The 17,423-nt window shown below is 33.9% G+C and overlaps 1 protein-coding gene across 3 annotated transcripts in view; it reads right to left on the bottom strand.

Annotated features, from left to right (window-relative positions):
- pax6b (paired box 6b) overlaps positions 1 to 15,848 on the bottom strand; it is a 29,072-nt gene extending 13,224 nt beyond the window's left edge. Inside the window, exons 1-7 of one of the 3 annotated variants that reach the window (XM_056462718.1) lie at positions 15,760 to 15,848; positions 10,972 to 11,119; positions 7,837 to 7,890; positions 4,765 to 4,895; positions 4,062 to 4,100; positions 3,757 to 3,972; positions 2,119 to 2,284 (exon numbers count right to left, since the gene is read on the bottom strand). In XM_056462718.1, coding sequence (XP_056318693.1) covers positions 2,119 to 2,284; positions 3,757 to 3,972; positions 4,062 to 4,100; positions 4,765 to 4,895; positions 7,837 to 7,890; positions 10,972 to 10,984 — 619 coding nt within the window. In that variant the 5' untranslated portion in view covers positions 10,985 to 11,119; positions 15,760 to 15,848. Of the gene's footprint in view, positions 1 to 2,118; positions 2,285 to 3,756; positions 3,973 to 4,061; positions 4,101 to 4,764; positions 4,896 to 7,836; positions 7,891 to 10,971; positions 11,142 to 15,759 lie in introns of those variants that run through there. The other 2 variants (XM_056462716.1, XM_056462717.1) reach the window with 2 other exon arrangements.
- Positions 15,849 to 17,423: the final 1,575 nt, after the last annotated feature.

The following is a 17,423-nucleotide window of genomic DNA, read 5'->3' as shown; positions in this document are numbered from 1 at the left end:
CAATTAGCACTAACTCCTCCCCTTCATTAATGAGTGCTGTTTTCTCATCGGACTGTCAATGGCATGCTATTCTAAAAAAGTGTATATTAATCTAATGTGTCTCAGGATGGACCGAAAAAATGGATTAAATGACTGCAAGAAATATTCTTCATATTTTCTAGTCTTTTTTATTAATAAATATAATAAAGTTTTTGAATATTTTATTTGTCTGCATTAGTTAGGATGAACTAACAATGTGCAATATTTTTGTGGTGTTTATTTATATGGGTTCAAGTTCATTTCAAGATTTACCAATATACTATTTTACTATTCAGTGTTTACTATATATATATATATATATATATATATATATATATATATATATATATATATATAGTAATGCTGAGCACTATATATATATATATATATATATATATATATATATATATATATATATATATATATATATATATATATATATATATATATATATATATATATAGTGCTCAGCATAATTGAGTACATCCCATGTATCCATTTCTCAGTGAATATAGGCAATTTATTTTGATGCATTTAAACAAAACAGATTTATTAAACAGATTTATTTATTAAAATAATATTTTAGTCACCAAACATATTTAGAAATACAATTAAATTCAAGCAAAATATTGCAAAAAAAAATTACAACCTATAAAAGTTCAACTAAATTTTTCAATTGTTTAGCTTCTCTTGATTTTTCTCTTTTTTTTAAATTGTATTTAATATTTTTCTATAACATAAATTCCGGTGTGCTAGTTTTTGGACCGTTATCGTAAGTTATTTTGTTAGATAAGCTCCAGATTTGGCTTCAGCGCTGACTAATCTAATGTATATACACAAATATAATATTGTATAGCTTCCTATTAAGAATATGAATTTAAAAGAGAGATTTGTGAGGGGTGTACTTACATATGATGAGAACTATTTAAAAGCAAATGTTGTATTAGTTAACAATAGCATACAGTAAACCAATATAAACAAAGAACAATTATATATTTTTATATATACATACTTGCTTTTTCAGTATACAGATTAATAAATGTTTTATTGTGCTTTAAAAATCTATTGGTCATCTTTACATTACATTTAATTGTTTTACCATTAATATCAGGCATTTTTAAATCAAATAAAGTAGTATTTATGCTAAATTAGTAATGTATTCTATACACATTATTATACTGTGATATATATTGATAGATGAATATTATTCTTTATTAATAATATTGTATAAGTAATTAAAAGTTTTGAATGCAAGTAAATGTTTTTATATCGCTTAATTTATTGCACTGAATATTTGAATCATTTTATTCAAAAATATTTTTTCAATATTTACATTTTTGTTGTGTTATTATTATTATTATTATTATTATTATTATTATTATTATTGCTATTATTTTTGTTTATATTATTTCATTTACTATATAAAATGTTTTATTTTAATATATTAATAAATGCTGAAATAAACTATATACAACATTAATACACTATTAACAATAATGTTTTAGTTAACCACAACATCTAATCTGTTTAAGAGTAATAATAATAATATTAAAACTTAATAATAATCCTTGATCATTTACTATAATTATTAAAGTATTATTCAAATGTGTAACAATATTTAGTAGTGGTAGTAGTAGTATTAGTAGTAGCTGCAGTAGCAGTATTATTATTAGTAGTAGTAGTAGTAGTAGCAGTATTATTAGTAGTAGTAATAGTAGCAGTATTAGTAGTAGTAGTAGTAGTAGTAGTAATTATAATAATAATAATAAGGATAATAATAATAATAATAATAATAATAATAAGGATAATAATAATAATAATAATAATAATAATAACAATAATAATAATAATAATAATACTTTTATTATTTATTATTATTATTATTATTATTATTATTATCATCATCATCGTCATCATCATCATCATCATCATCATCATCATTATTATTAATATTATTATTATTTGTTTTTTCTCTCTATTTTTTTCTGGAGTTGTTGTGTTCCTTTTTGGGTGTTCTGGATGTTTGGGTTTTGCTGTTATTATCCTAATTCTGCTGATGACAGTGATGCTCTTATTGCTTTTATAGGCTTGCTGTCTCACCTTGATTTGGTTGTCCTGGCACAGACGTACCAGGGTACCATCCCGGACGAGTCCCCCACGTGCCGCTCTGCCCGTTGAGCATTCTCAGCTTGTCGTACATGCCATCTGCACCCATCTGTTGCTTTTCGCTAGCCAGGTTGCGTAGCACTCGGTTTATCGACGACACCTGAAAGGTAAAAAGTAGAGCGTTAGTCAAACACTGCCAGTCTCAGCCATAAAATTTGCATTTTATTAGCATTATAGCACTATCACTGTCCAATTATATGATTAATAAGTTAACATATGAATATTAGCTTTTATAAATCATCTTTTTTGTGGATTGAATCATTTTAAAAATGTTTGATGAGTCATGAAAATGACAAAAAATGTCATTAATAAAAGTTTTCAGTTTTTGCAAATGAACTTCATATGTTATCTTATTAAAGTGCCATGCTTAATTTTAAACCATATGAAATGTAAATTAAAGAGATAGTTCACCCCCAAAAAACATTCAGACGTTTGCTTAACCTTGACTTGTCCCAAACCATTTTTGATTGTCTAACAAGAAAAGAAGACATTTTGAAGAATGTTGGAAACTGGTAACCATTGCTTCCTTAGTAGGAAAAATTAATAGTATAGAAGTCAGTGGTTACAGTTTTTCAACATTTTTCAAAATATCTTCTTTTGTCTTCAACAGAACTAACAAAACTTAGACTTGTTGGGTTGAATAAATAACGGCAGAATTAAAATTATTGGGTGAACTATCCCTTTAAATTGATGTTTATCTGATTCAACTTTAAAATTTAAGCCAATAGTTACATTTTAAGAGATCACCCCAAAATAAGCATCCTAACATCATTTTCTTAACCTTGACTTGTCCCAAACCATTTTTGATTGTTGAACAGAAAAGAAGATATTTTGAAGAATGTTGGAAACTGCTAACCATTGACTTCCATAGTAGAAAAAACAAATAGTATGAAAGTCTGCGGCTACAGGTTTTTGACGTTCTTCAAAATATCTTCGTTTGTGTTCAACAGACCAAGCAAAACTCAAATTTGTTGGGTTAAGTAAACAACGTTAGAATTTCCATTTTTGGGTGAACTATCCCTTTAAAATGACTTAAGGTTTGTCTGATTCAACTTGTGAGCCAAATGTAAGCCAATAGTTAAATTTAAGGGATAGTTCACCCCAAAATAAACATCCTAACATCATTAACTTTACCTTGACTTGTCTCAAACTATGTTTGATTGTCGAACAAAAAATAAGATATTTTGAAGAATGTTGGAAATTGGAAAACCTTTGACTTCCATAGAAGGAAAAACTAATTTATAGAACTCAATGGTTTCCATTGTTCTTCAAAATATCTTCTTGTGTGTTCAACAGAACAAACAAAACTCAAACTCATTTGGTTGAGTAAATGAAGGCAAAATTTTATTTTGGGGGTGAACTATCCCTTTAAAATGACTTAAGGTTGATCTGATTCAACTTTAAAGTTTAAGTCAACCACTATACACTTTTTACAGTGCTTCATTTGTGTAATTTCTTGTAGTGTGGATACATTTCAAATATTATTCAGATGTTCTAATGTTGAAACTTGCAGTCAGTGCATCCACCAAAGTACTGATGAAATGACGTAAATGAAGTTTGATTTGCACTCACGCTCGGTATGTTATCGTTGGTGCACACACCCTCCGACAGCAGCCTGTCCCGAATCTCCCAGGCAAATATAGAGGGACACTCCCTCTTGTACTGTGCGATTTTGCCCACCACTTCAGGCGTCGCTACTCTCGGTTTGCTGCCTCCGATGGCTCGCGGTCGGATAGAGCCCGTCTCATAATACCTCCCCAGAATCTTGCTCACGCACCCATTCGACACCTGAATGGACAGCAATATACACAATTCACATACATTATTTAAGACTAAAGTGAACTAATGTAATGTACGTCAAACGATTATACGCTTACGTTCTTATTGTCCAGTTGGACTTTTGCATCATCATGGGTCTACGAACACAGAAAATATGCCTTAAAATTGCTAGGATGGTTTCAGGACTAATTAGGGTCACACTTTTTTTGCATTAGTGTCCACCTTTTTAGAGTGAGAAACGCATGCTTAAAGGGATAGTTCACGCAAAAAGCTTTTACTTGTTCATTTTGAGTTTCTTTCTTCCGTTGAACACAAAAAGAAGATATTTTGAAGAATGCTAGTTGATGGTACTCATTGACTTCCATAGTATTTTTCCTACCATGGAGGTCAATGGGAACCATCAACCAGCATTTTTCTAAATATCTTCTATTGTATTCAACAGAAGAAAGGAAGTCACGTGAGAGACAGTAAATGGTAATTTAGATTTTTGGATGAACTACCCCTTTAATCTCTGAATACACTCTTGAAAATAAAGCACATTCACTCAAAAGTTCTAAGAACCATTTTTATATTCATATGAAGAACGTTTAAAAATTCCCGCTATAAAAAAACATGTTTCAATGGATGTTAAATGTTCTTCATGAAACTGTCAATGCCAATCCCTTTATTTAAAAGAGTGTGCTTAAAATAATTGTAATAAATTTAGTTTTGCTATAATATTTGCAGCATGGTGATTGCGTGTGGCCATCTTAACTAGAAGCCGTAAAGCTTGTGGATGTGCAAATGGGCGTCACAAGTCACCTGCAAAATCCTGGAGATGTCGCAGGGTCGTGCTCCGCTGTGAGCGAGTTCGACGATCTTCTGTCTGGTGGAGTCCGGTAACGGTCTGCCGTTCACAAACACCCCGCCAAGCTGGTTGACGCCACTGTGACCTGTGGCACACGGAGACAGAACAAATTGGCTTGTCTTTCCCCTCGAAAACATTCCCTCAATAGGTGTCCCATTGTCCAGAATAAAGCTCCACTTCTTGGAGCTTCCCTTTGATCAGCGTTACTGTCAAGCCAAGTCAGATTAGAGCATAAAAAACTGTTTCTTTTACATCACAATGTCCTTGTTATATAATATAGTGGAATCAATAACTGTACAATTGCGACAGAAACAAAGGAAACTTATAATTATTTTCTAAATCACTGGTTAGCAATCCAAGCCAAGTTCTGTGTTTGTTAAATTAAGAGTCTTGAATGCTGTTTCACAGCTCGTTGTGCCCTATAAATCAGCAGCAGAACGCTGGAATCAATCGACATGCTGATGAAACGACCTCCGATTCTGAACATCTCCATTGGAGTGAACTCAAATTTTCATAATCAAATTGTCCTCCGGAGAACAGACCGTGTGCCAGTGTTTGGAAACTCTCATTCACACCAGCCTATAACAAATCCCTAATAAATAAGCACACATCAAACAACCAATTATAGCAAAGCACAGCTTTCCATTAAAATGCAACACAATGAACGGAGAACAGGAAAAGCGCATACCGGTTCGATGTATTTCGATGCCGTGTGGAAGTCCAATGAAAAGTCAATTGAAACAACAGTGAATCCCTATAGGAAAAAATCCTCCCCGGAGTGTGTGTGTATACGTGTGTGTGTGTGTCTGCTCTCCTCTCTCGTCTGACTGCAGGAGCCCGAGCTCCTAAGCAATAAATAAGCTCCAAATATAGAAGAAGAAGAGGGGGGAAAATATGATGAGACTCTCTGACATTTGTCTTTAGAATAAAGCTCGCTGCACGTCAAGTTTGAGCTTAATTTCTGGAAATAGGCGGAGGTCGCCTCGGATCATGCATGGAAGGCTCATTGAAAAGATCAGCTGAAGTACTTGTGGCAGGACTGTCACTTTATATGACACTGCTCTGCTTCTGAAAAACGCATCGTCACGACAAATAGTAGCATGATAAAACGACCCTTTCTGTCTGCATTTGGATATCAGAGCAAATTGGATTCTGCTCTCGCTGCCTTCAAGGGAGGTTTTATTTCTAGCTTTGGGCACGAGGGTAGGGACGTGCGTGTTTCCAAACATATTAAAACTGACAAAGCCTTTTTTGTTTTTTGTTTAAGTCTGTCATAATGTTTGTTACAAATCCAACATCGGATGCTTTAAGAAATGAAGAGCCTCTAAATTTAAAAGATCTCAATACACATTTTCATTTTCCACTGCATGTTGTCTGATCTCACCCCTAAAAATGGATGGTAATCCAGAATTCAGTTTTCCCTCATTTCACTGGACTAATTTTAACGTATTTAAGCACTGATACCGAACAACAAACGTGTGGTAATCTCTCCAAATCCAGTGGAATAATCCACTGCCATCCTCTCTGTCCTGGATTAGTTGGATTTAATAGACTCATGTTTATCAAATGAATCCATTTCATTGATGTCACCATCACAGAGAAACATGACCTGGTCTGTCATTTCACAGTTCAAAGGTTAAGTCTTAATAATCATATAATTCCCCATGGTGTAGGACTGTTAGATCTGGCCTGGTGGCAGCCTAATGAGACTTGTATTTTATTGCTTTCCTACTAATGTGGAGACATATGTTGTGAATTTTGAACATCAAACCTAAATCTCCAACAGCATTTGCTGGTGCATCAATTTTAATTAAATTGAATTGTGACATTTGTTTTTCCTTTTAATTATATATCATTATTTTATATACAGTGCTCAGCATAGATGATTTAACCCCTATTTGAAAATTGATATTTTTATTCAACTTTCAGAGAATATAGGCAATCATTTTTGTTGTGTTTAAACAAAACTGTATTAATAAACCGTAATATCCATTAAAATAAGAGTATGGTCAGCTAACGTCTTTAAGAATAGATAGTATAGTAAGATAGTACTACATTTAAATCCAAATGATTTATGGCGAATAAATAATACCAACTACAAAATTAAACTAAATTATATAGTTTTATGTTTATTTAGATTTTCCCTGCTTATTAAAATTGTATTTAATATTTTTAACATATTAATTTGGGTGTACTCATTTTTGGAGCATTAGGTTAGTTCCAGTTTTGCCTTTGATACTTGCTAATCTAATGTACATGCACAACTATATTATTGTAAAGCATCCTATAAAAATATTAATAAAAAAGAGAAATCTGTGAGGGGTGTACTCGTTTATGCTGAGCATTATACTTCTAAGCATTATATATTTACATTATATAATCACAAAAAAAATTCCAGAAGCATTAATCATATGTAAAACCACATGCATGAACCAAGGGATGCTCTGTCGTTTACAGACTAGCATAACTCGTGTTTTCTAGCCCTCGAGCAAGCACTGAAAACCCTGAAATCAAGTCCTGCAATCATCAAACTATTTCATGTATCCCGTTTCGTGCATTAGCTGTTGCGGCACTGTCAAGTCCTTTGTGGAAGTTGGCAACTTTTTTCTGCATTAATCCAGCCAGAGCTGCATTTATTTGTTAGTAACTCAAGCAGAAATAAACATCTCCTCCCCCAATCAGCCTTTCTGTTATTTATGCACGGCATATATGCAAAATGCTTGTGCATTCGTGTTGGTTTGCTTTTAAATTTCAATATAACCAACAGAATTGTATGTGTAAATAACAGAAAGGCTGATTGGAGGAGGAGGTGTTTATTTCCCCAAATTTTGCCATTTGGACTTTCACGCATTTTTGTATATTATTTAATTTTCCGATACAAAAAAATGCAATGCAAAAATGCCAGTGTCAAACCATGTGTAGTCTTAATAAAATAGAAATCAACAAACACCAATTGAATGAACATTTGTTATTAATTATAAAACACACACATACACACGAGTTGTCTTAATAAGAATTGCACTTACTGTTTTGCATCATGGACGCCACTCCTGATTCCCACGTGGGTTGGTTATGGTATTCTATTTATGACAAAGAAAAATAAATGGGTTATTATTATTATTATTATTATTATTATTATTATTATTATTATTATTATTATTATTATTATTATTATTATTCCAATGCAGTTTTCCAACAAATGCGGCGTTGCAAAAATTTACGGCCAATGTAGGCTATCCCCTCTCGCATAATGCGGTCAAATGATGAATTTGCGAATAATCCTTTCTAATGGAATTTCAGCGTTAAAAAACTTGCCTGGTAAAAGAGTTGACTGTCCGTTTATAACAATTTAGCCCTTCATTTGCGTCTGACTATTTAGATCATTCCTAGGATAGAGCAAAAGAATAATATTAGTGCGAATGACTTGTATTCAGCCATGCATTTCTTTAACATTTTAATTATAGGCAGTACGCCGCTTATTGCACCTGTCGCTGTATATGAACATATTCTACAATTTAATAGTGTTCTAAATAAGCTTTCGTTGTATTGCTTTACATTTTCTCGCATTACTTAAACGCAAAAAAAAATAGAAAACATCTGCGTGGTGGTCTGTAAAAAAATGTTCGACCTTCCTCTTTAGATCTTCCCGTCAAAAGTGTACAGTGACACACGCTGTCTACTTCGCATCAGTGCTCTGAAAAGTGAGAACTGGAGGGGGTGAGAGGATCCTAACAAAGCCTGCTGGAGCTCAACAATGCGCCTCTTTTACCTTCTATACCCAAACCCAGCCAGCAAAACTCGGCCTCTGCAACTAGCAACACAACCTCCCACCAAACCTACCAATACTTGCCCGAATACAAAGAGCCGAGGGCACCCTGCCCCCCAGACGACCATCCACACACACTACATACACACACACATAACATCCACTGTCACTTTACTGACGGCCATGACCCCGGTGCCCGAACCCCAATTCATGTTTCTGTTTGCGCACATTGAGGAAATAGAAAAGTAATTTCGCGTTATAAATATCGGGATGTGTTTGTGTAACGAGTGTGGGTTGTTAGGGGTTGTAAAGGGATGCAACAGCCCAGTAGGGTGCTCAATTGGGAAAAAAACAATTGCAATAAAGGATCTATTCAGTGACATTGCTAAAAAGGGGCCCAGGGAAGGAAAGTCTTTCGTTTAATTTTCTCTCCCCGACGCTGAAATAACAAAACCGATGTGTCCGTTTTCATCGCTCTCTTCCCAAGAAGAGCTATACTGCCTGCTAAACGCGTTAATTTAAATTTAAAACTCTTAAACCAAGCAGTAAATTCGTAAATACTTAAAACATGTTCAATGTAAATGGGAGCATTCTGAAATTGAATTAGTTTTTGACAGTTTATTAGTTTTTAAATGTTCAAGTTTCTAAAGTTGTGATTTTAAAAGTGTTCTAAAAACGTGTTGTGTTCTAAAATGCAGTGTTCTAAAATGGAAGGAGTTCATTTTGACAGTTTATTAGTTTTTAAATGTTGAAATTCAACATTCATGGAATGATTAGTTTTGACAGTTCGTTAGTTTTCAAATGTTCTAAAGTTCTAAAGTTTTGAATTAAAAAGTGTTCTAAAAACCTATTGTGTTCTTAAATTAAGTATTCTAAAATGGAAGGAGTTTTGACAGTTCATTAGTTTTTAAATATTGAAGTTCTAAAGTTTTACATTTTAAAGTGTTCTAAAAATGTGCTGTATTCAGGAAAAAATAATAATTAGTAACCTTTACAGTTTAAATTTGGCATTTACGTCATAACTGAAACAGTATTTTTATATAATGTATTTGAAATGTTTTTATTTAAATTTTAATTAGTTAGCTTTAAATTTATAATGGGTCAAGAGATTAATTAAACATACAATTTGCCCTCATAAATTTCATAAAACAAGAATTCTAAAAAAAAGCCACGTCAAATTAAAACTACGATAAATTCATGAATCCCTTTTTAAACCATATAATCGCGGCTAATCCCACTAAAATGTTAATTGTTTTGTGCTCTTAATTTGCACTGGCTGTACATGCATTGAGGCTCTGCGTGTTCCCGTTAATGATTTATCTAACGCCGTATACAGCCTGTTGTTGTTGTTTATGAGGTTAACTAGAATCTCATCTGCATTTCTTTCATTTGTGTAATCCTTAACTGCAATTGCTTTAATTAAACATGCTTATTCAGGAAACAGTGTTCTCCATAAACATCATTCACATGCAGACATGCATCTGTATGTGTACAAAAGCGCAGTGGGAAGTTTTGAAGGATCTGACATTAACATGCCCTAATCATCTTATACTGCCATCGATGGGGAAATCTTTTGTGTTTTGGAGCTACATTTATTTAGTAAATGTTTGTGAGGACTTGAGCGTCCAAATGGCAAAGTAAAACGCGTACGTAGGCCTGGGGAAATAAAATAAATAAACAGGATTGCGAGATTTTAAGTTAGGCTGTTATAACCTTATCGCTTAATTGAAAAAAGGTTAAATATTATTACGATGCAAAGATTAATTAACGCAATTTCATTTAAGTAATAATACAATATTTATTTAGCCTATAGATAAAAACGACGCAGTTTATATTATACTGACAGTGCGCTAGTTAAAAAAAACAGTGCTCTGTTTTATAGTTTTTTATGCTAAAGTAGCATACTAAATATCAATATTTATATGCATATAATAATAATAAAAGTATGTCCTCGTAAAATTCAAGCAAGACTTTAAGAAGGCGCTCGGCTGATGAATCAAACTGACACCTTTCCTCAACGGGTCAGTGCATTCCCGTGCTCCAAAAAAAAAAAAAAACAGTTCAGGCCTAATGACTTCTAACTCTACCATTTACAAATAAACATTTACGATCTACAAAAAGCAGAGATTTTTGATTAAAAATAGGCAGGAAAAAAATAAAATGAAGCACAATCTAACAGTCCACTGGCTATTTAGTTTACTTTAGGTAGCCTACAAACTATTAACAATACGAGCACGTTTTTTATTTTTATTTTTTTTGTAGCTGTGGCTAAAGCAACCCCGCCTTTATAAATCTCAACGCCATTAATAAACAGCTAATAATGCATTGGATGGCTCTAATAATATGCCGTATCCCACAACAAGAACTAAGTTTTAGTTTTAACGTGCGTACTCACCTTTTTGAGGCATTCTGCTCCACCGCCTGAGCCCTTCCGAGCAAAACAGTGAAACTTGGAAATAAACAATGACTCTCCGATAGTAGTTTGTTCGTCCAAAAAAATATATACGTTTTCCAAGCGTCCCTCTTATCTGGAAGGAAATTCCCTGCGAAGGAGACACAGATTGACAGTGAGCGGAGATGTCAGGACTGCTCAGGGACTTGAGCGTGTGTGTGCTCGCATGTGAAGTGAGTGAGCGAGTGAGAGAGAGAGAGAGTGAGAAAGTGAAGGCGCATAGAGAGAGAGAGAGAGAGAGAGAGAGAGAGAGAGAGAGAGAGAGAGAGAGAGAGAGAGAGAGAGACCTATGCTGATTGGTGATAGTACTGATGTATTTAGTCAGTCTGTTCCCGGTCGCAGCTCTTTACTGGCCCATTAGAGAAGCACTGACCCTCTGCCATCACAGAAGGGAAAACAGGCCACTTTTGAACCAACTAATCATTCCGCGCATGCAAATGCCGAGCGCCCCCTCTCAAACTGACTCAATATTGCTCAGTTTATGCAATGCTGGAGGATTGCTCCAGTCTATTTCTGCTGGACGATGCACTGTTTATGTCTCACCACTGGGATTGAGCTCAATCAGAAAAGGCGTTTTATGATGCGTTTTAGTGCACTTAAGTTGACTTGAAAATATATGTATAGGCCTAGTGCATGGGGAAAAAATTACAAACCCACAAATAAATATACACTGTAAAAATATTTTTATGTTGCTTTAACTCATTTTAATAAGTTAAGACAATAAGATTTTTAAGTTGTTCAAAGTTTTACGCAATATTTTAGTCAGTTTGATTGATGTCGGCTACTTTAAGATGACTAGAAAAGTTATTTCGATTGAACTAAAACAAATAAGCCAGCAACTTTTTTTATAGTGTAGTTTTTTCACCATACTATAGTAATGTGTATTATACTGTAATATATGTATTACAGCACTTCATGGATGCTACAGTAAACTGTAGTAGATTAACTAAAGTGAGCCTATAAACTGCAATAAATAGTGTAATATACTTTATACACTGAAAAACTTATATGAATAATTAGTCATGACAGCATATGTTTTTGGTTCATTGTAACTTATTAAACTAAGTTATTCATGTTATAACTTAATTTTATAAGTCATAAAAACAGTTTAACATAATATAAGTCCAATGGACTCATAAGGTTAATTTGATTCAGCTTAAAATGTAAGGCAACCAGGATTTTTTACAGTTTAGTAAGCTGTGGTGTATTACAGTATAATATACAGTTGCTGAAAACAGTGTTGGGTTAGGGTAAATTGTTTATATTACTATAGTTGTTGTAGTACAATTGGAACTATACCACATACTAATTCAAGTACTGTGGCAAAAACACTGTGAGTAACTATAAATTACTGTAGTAATATTTTCCATGTGTGAATATGGTTACATTTAAATATAGTTTGTAGTGGGCTTTTGGTTTAATTTGAATTAAATTGCTTTAACAATTGTTATTTTTTAATATAGAAGGCCTACTTAATTTGAGAGTAGCCGACACCACCGCAAAGTGTTGCAGCGCTTTTGAGAGAAAATGAGTTAAGTTAATATTCATTGTTTGCTGCGTGAGGCTTTTAGTGTTGAGAGATCTGGCCCTCCATGACACTGATACAAGAAAGCAACCTGTTGACAGCTGCGAATTCAAAAGGAGAACCTGTTTGCTCTGTGCATTAAGTGCACTTACAAATGGTCCCTGGTGCAACTGGCTAAAACAAATGCAAACACTCTCCACGTGCTTTTGTTGACACTCACGCGCTTTTGCACCGCATCTGCGCGTGGAGAAGGTGACCTCCGTGTCCACGTGGCCGGATTTTTCCTCCCCCTAATTTCACTGTTCACTAATTTTACAGCTTGTTCCTTGGAGTCGCAAATATAGCGATGACATATGTTTACTTTCTTCTGTTTGCAAGCCTAGTGAGGATAAGCGGTTTGGAGAATGAACGGTGTGTGATTTTGAAGTGCGAAAAAAGTCATGTGGAACTTACGGGTCCCTTAGGTGAGTTTGTTGTTGTAGCTTAGGGTATAGTGGATAGACTTTTATTGTATCTTATTTAATGGCAATCAAATTTGTCTAAGTTTTATAAATTCTTACAAGCAAAGTGGGGTTTCCAAAGTACCATTTTGGGCCTTCAAATAACTTTTCAATTATTTTTTTTCCAAGATAATATATGTCATTGTTATTATTATTATTTTTTTACTTTTACGTTTTTTCGGGGGTTGAAATGGAACGTTAAATGCTGAAAATGTTAAAATTCTTTATGAAATAAATGTTAAATATTCTTCATGAATCAGCGATGGCAAAAAAAGAGGCGTTATAGTGTTTTATATATAGTGTTTATAACTGTGTTATATTCCTCTATCTGCTACAAGTTTTTGTCTGGTAGTTTAAACAGACGTGAATTATATTTTAGATAATTATGTAGGCCTAGGATATATAATTTTATCTGACAGAACTTTTTGTCTTGTTTTGTTTCTTAAATATATTTATAAAGACAATTAATAATTAATAAGCTAATAGCTAGGCAATTAATTAAAATTTAAATGCAAAGACCCTATACACACATGCATACATCATGTGCATTTAACTGTAAACGCAATATGAATCCCATCTCGCAGCATTTGTTGCCCAGGCGTTTATGCACACATCGGTACACCCGAAAGCAGCCCCTCTGCGCCCGTGTTCGGTTGTAGAATAAGTCGTAGCACGAGACCGAGTCTCCGCAGCAGCTGTGTGTGCGAGAAATGTTTAAACTGAAAGGATAAAAAAAATCCGACGGATGCAAATTTAGATTGTTATAAATAAGTAAATAAATAAAAAGGAACTAAGCCGAAAACAATGAATGGATAGATAGATAGATAGATAGATAGATAGATAGATAGATAGATAGATAGATAGATAGATAGATAGATAGATAGATAGATAGATAGATAGATAGATAGATAGATAGATAGATAGATTGATTGATTGATTGATTGATTGATTGATTGAGTAGCTATAATTGAAAATCATTTTATCCAGGCTAACAAAAATTACACAAAACTTTCTCAAATCAATCAACAAATACACCTCCTATCTATTTGAGTATTTGCATCTAATGACCCAGTTATGCACAATAAAATAAATATATTTTTAAATGTACTCATGATTTTTAATTGTCAAAAAAAAAAACCCTGCAAACACACTGCATACTAACCCAGTTGTATTGTTCCAGAAAGAATGCCCCGAGCTTTGTAATTCTGCCCAGGCTGTTGATTTCTCCTTTAGATAACTTCTAAATCCTCTCCGTGTTAATGAGGTGTATTTAGGATGTGGTCTAATTCAGGGGGCATCATCGCCCTCCAGGCCATACAAACCCCTTCACATCACACGAACCCTGCAGACAGCAATTTTACACGCAAAGCAATTAGCCCAATTGGGATTAGTAACTGCTAATACGAAGTCGTGAAAAGTAATCCCTAATCTCGTATAGCTGTTTCGCTCTCGGGCAAAGTAGCCACTGTGTCTTCTTGAAAACTTTTTTTAGAAAAAGAGAAACGAGGGGAGGGAATGGGCCTGACGTCATACTAAGAATATGAACAAAAGAATGAATCGATAAATAAACCAATAGCGCGCTGACGGATTGTTTTATAAATCAATATGGAAACCAAAGTTTTGCCGAAAAAGTTGTTTACTTCCACTATAGTTTTAAAGTTTTTTTCTTTTATGTTATTTTATTCATTCATTCGTTGTCCTTCGGCTTAGTCTCATTATCAATCAGGAGTCGCCACAACGGAATGAACCGCCAACCTATCCAGCATGTGTTTTACACAGCGGTATATGTTGCTTATTAAACATATTTTCATTAATTCAGTCAGTCATTCATTTTCTTTTTGGCTTAGTTCTTTTATTAACCAGGGTCGCCACAGCGGAATGAACCGCCAACTTATCCAGCATATGTTTTTCACAGCGTTATATGTTATTTATATATCAATATATATTTATATTTTATATGTTATTTATTTATGTTTAATTTGTACGTTGCGCAACAATTAAAAAAATTGTTTAGCAGTTCAACATGCAATTATTACAGTAAAAGCACCTTCCATAACATATTATTATTGCTGTTGTTGGTATTGTTAAATATATTTAGTAAATGTATTAGTTGCTGTATCAATTTTTGGCCTATCTGTTCTGTAACTTACTAAATTGTAATATAATTTGTATTTCATTTGTGCCTTGCTACTAAAATGCTTTTAAAGGTAGGCTAAATGTATTTTAATCTGATCAAAATAAATTTGCGACGATGTAGGCTATATCTGCCTTAATGAAATGAAACACATTGTCTCATATTATGAAAAAGTGCTCAAATAAATCCTTCCAAATTCAGTTTGTCCTATTGTTTCTAAATGTGTCATACAAATAACAAATACATATTTTACTTTTTAAAGTTGTGTGTTAAGTATAAGAAAAATATTACATTTGATAGATTGGACCAACATGAAAACATTGTTCAAATTACTAGAAATTAATACCCTAGTTAAATATTTTAAATATTTAGGTAATGTATAGCACGTTTAATTGTTTGTGATGCAGGCTACAGTTCCAGTTTTGTGAAATCTTTTCCGATAAAACATTAATAAATATATAAAAATAAATAGTCATGGCTGTCTGAAATGTTTAGATATTTAAATGCATTTTCCCATTGAAAATAAGCCGAACGGGACAAAATGCAGTAGCCTATACTTGATTTTAACTTACCGGAATATTTCCGACTTCTGATCAATATCCTGCTGTTTCAAGTCCTTGCGCTGGAATTAATTAAAACGATCTCATGAGTCCAGATTGTCACGTTTGAATCCCGTACGGTGTGGAAATATCAGCGAGAATGAAAAAAACGGTGTAACCCTCACTGACTGTAAACTTTCTCTTAATATCAGCCTCAGCCCTCCGCCCATTGGTTATATGACGTGCACGTCACGCTGGAAAATAGTTCTCATACAGCCAAGCATGCAACACATCAAGGGAACTCCGTGCGCTCACATTAACATTGATTTTCAAGACCTGCCAAGACTGTTGCCCTATATTTCCAAGACGAATTTGGAAGTGTCCTGCTTCTGTGTGTTTTAAAGATTTTCTTTGATACCAAATGACAGGCATAGTAAATATGTACTGTTATAAAAAGTACTAATGTAACAATATAATATTGTCATTAAATATTTATAAAATACGTCGGATTATTAAGTATTTCAAATGCATCTGTCACTATATTGAGAAAAACAAACAAATCCGAATACATTTAATTAAAATATAAGTTAATTCGTCTTCTGTTTTGCTAACGTGTCTTCACTTATACGCACAAGGCAAACTGAAAATGTTTTTATTTGATAGGCTATATATTTCAGCAATTTCAGAAAGCCTATTTTTGACAGCATTTCCAACATCTTGCATGTTAATTTTATAATGCAATTATCTTATTTGAAACGTCAAGATGTCAGATGCTATTCTTCAGCCTCTCTTCTTGATTCCAGGTTGCTAACCGTCTGTTAAGCAAATATTGGCCAAGGCGTCACAGAGATCTTATTTACCCTCCTCATTCAGGTGGAAAATCAAATGGTTAACCGGTACAACAGCGCGTTTAGCGAAACTGTTTGTTTCCACCATAGCTGACTGTGCGAGTTTTTTAATGTGCTCTTTATAAATCTGATGCGCCGTTACATTTATGAAATCTTAACAAAAACGAGAGAAACTTGAGCTCACAGGATGTGGAGTAAAGGTGAAGCTACATAATATTTACTTCAAATGACGTGTCATTGTCCACAGTGCGTAAATGCGCAACAGCTCCTCAGTGTGTCTCTCAGGAAATGAATGGGTTGTGTTGGTTCTTTAGGACGTATGGAGCAGGTATGGGACGCACGAGAATCATTCAGCCCTTTGTTTGACGTAACCACAATTAAGAGCTACAGAAACCGTGCAACGCTGCAGGGTTCTCCAGGTGATCACTGGAAACCGCACGGCTTATCATGCGGTCAATAAAAGAAGACGCTGCGCGGCGCTCGGACCAGGTGCCTCCGTTCCCTGATCCACGACGCCCCGCTCTCAAGAACCCGACCAGGCGTGAAGGGAAATCTGTTCAGCCGGCCTCTCAGCATCCTTTCTCTTTCTCTCTCTCTCTCTCTACCCCTCTCTATCTGTCTCTCTCTTCCTCACACACGAACATACATTTAGCTTATGTGTAACAATAAGTGCAGGTGGTGTCAAAAATTCGAGTTTAATGTGCAATGTTTGTGGTTATTATTTTGCTAATAATAAATTTAGCATTTGGTGAGATATAGACAAACCCAGCCATTGGTTAAAAAAGGTGCCATTTAAACTTAATTAAAAAGCAAAAAGATGTTTTGATCGAATCAGAAATGTTTTACTAA

Source organism: Danio aesculapii, chromosome 7 (assembly GCF_903798145.1).
Source record: "Danio aesculapii chromosome 7, fDanAes4.1, whole genome shotgun sequence".
Taxonomy (NCBI): domain Eukaryota; kingdom Metazoa; phylum Chordata; class Actinopteri; order Cypriniformes; family Danionidae; genus Danio; species Danio aesculapii.
The sequence above is the reverse complement of the archived record's forward strand: the minus strand, read 5'-3'. Positions and strand labels throughout refer to the sequence as shown.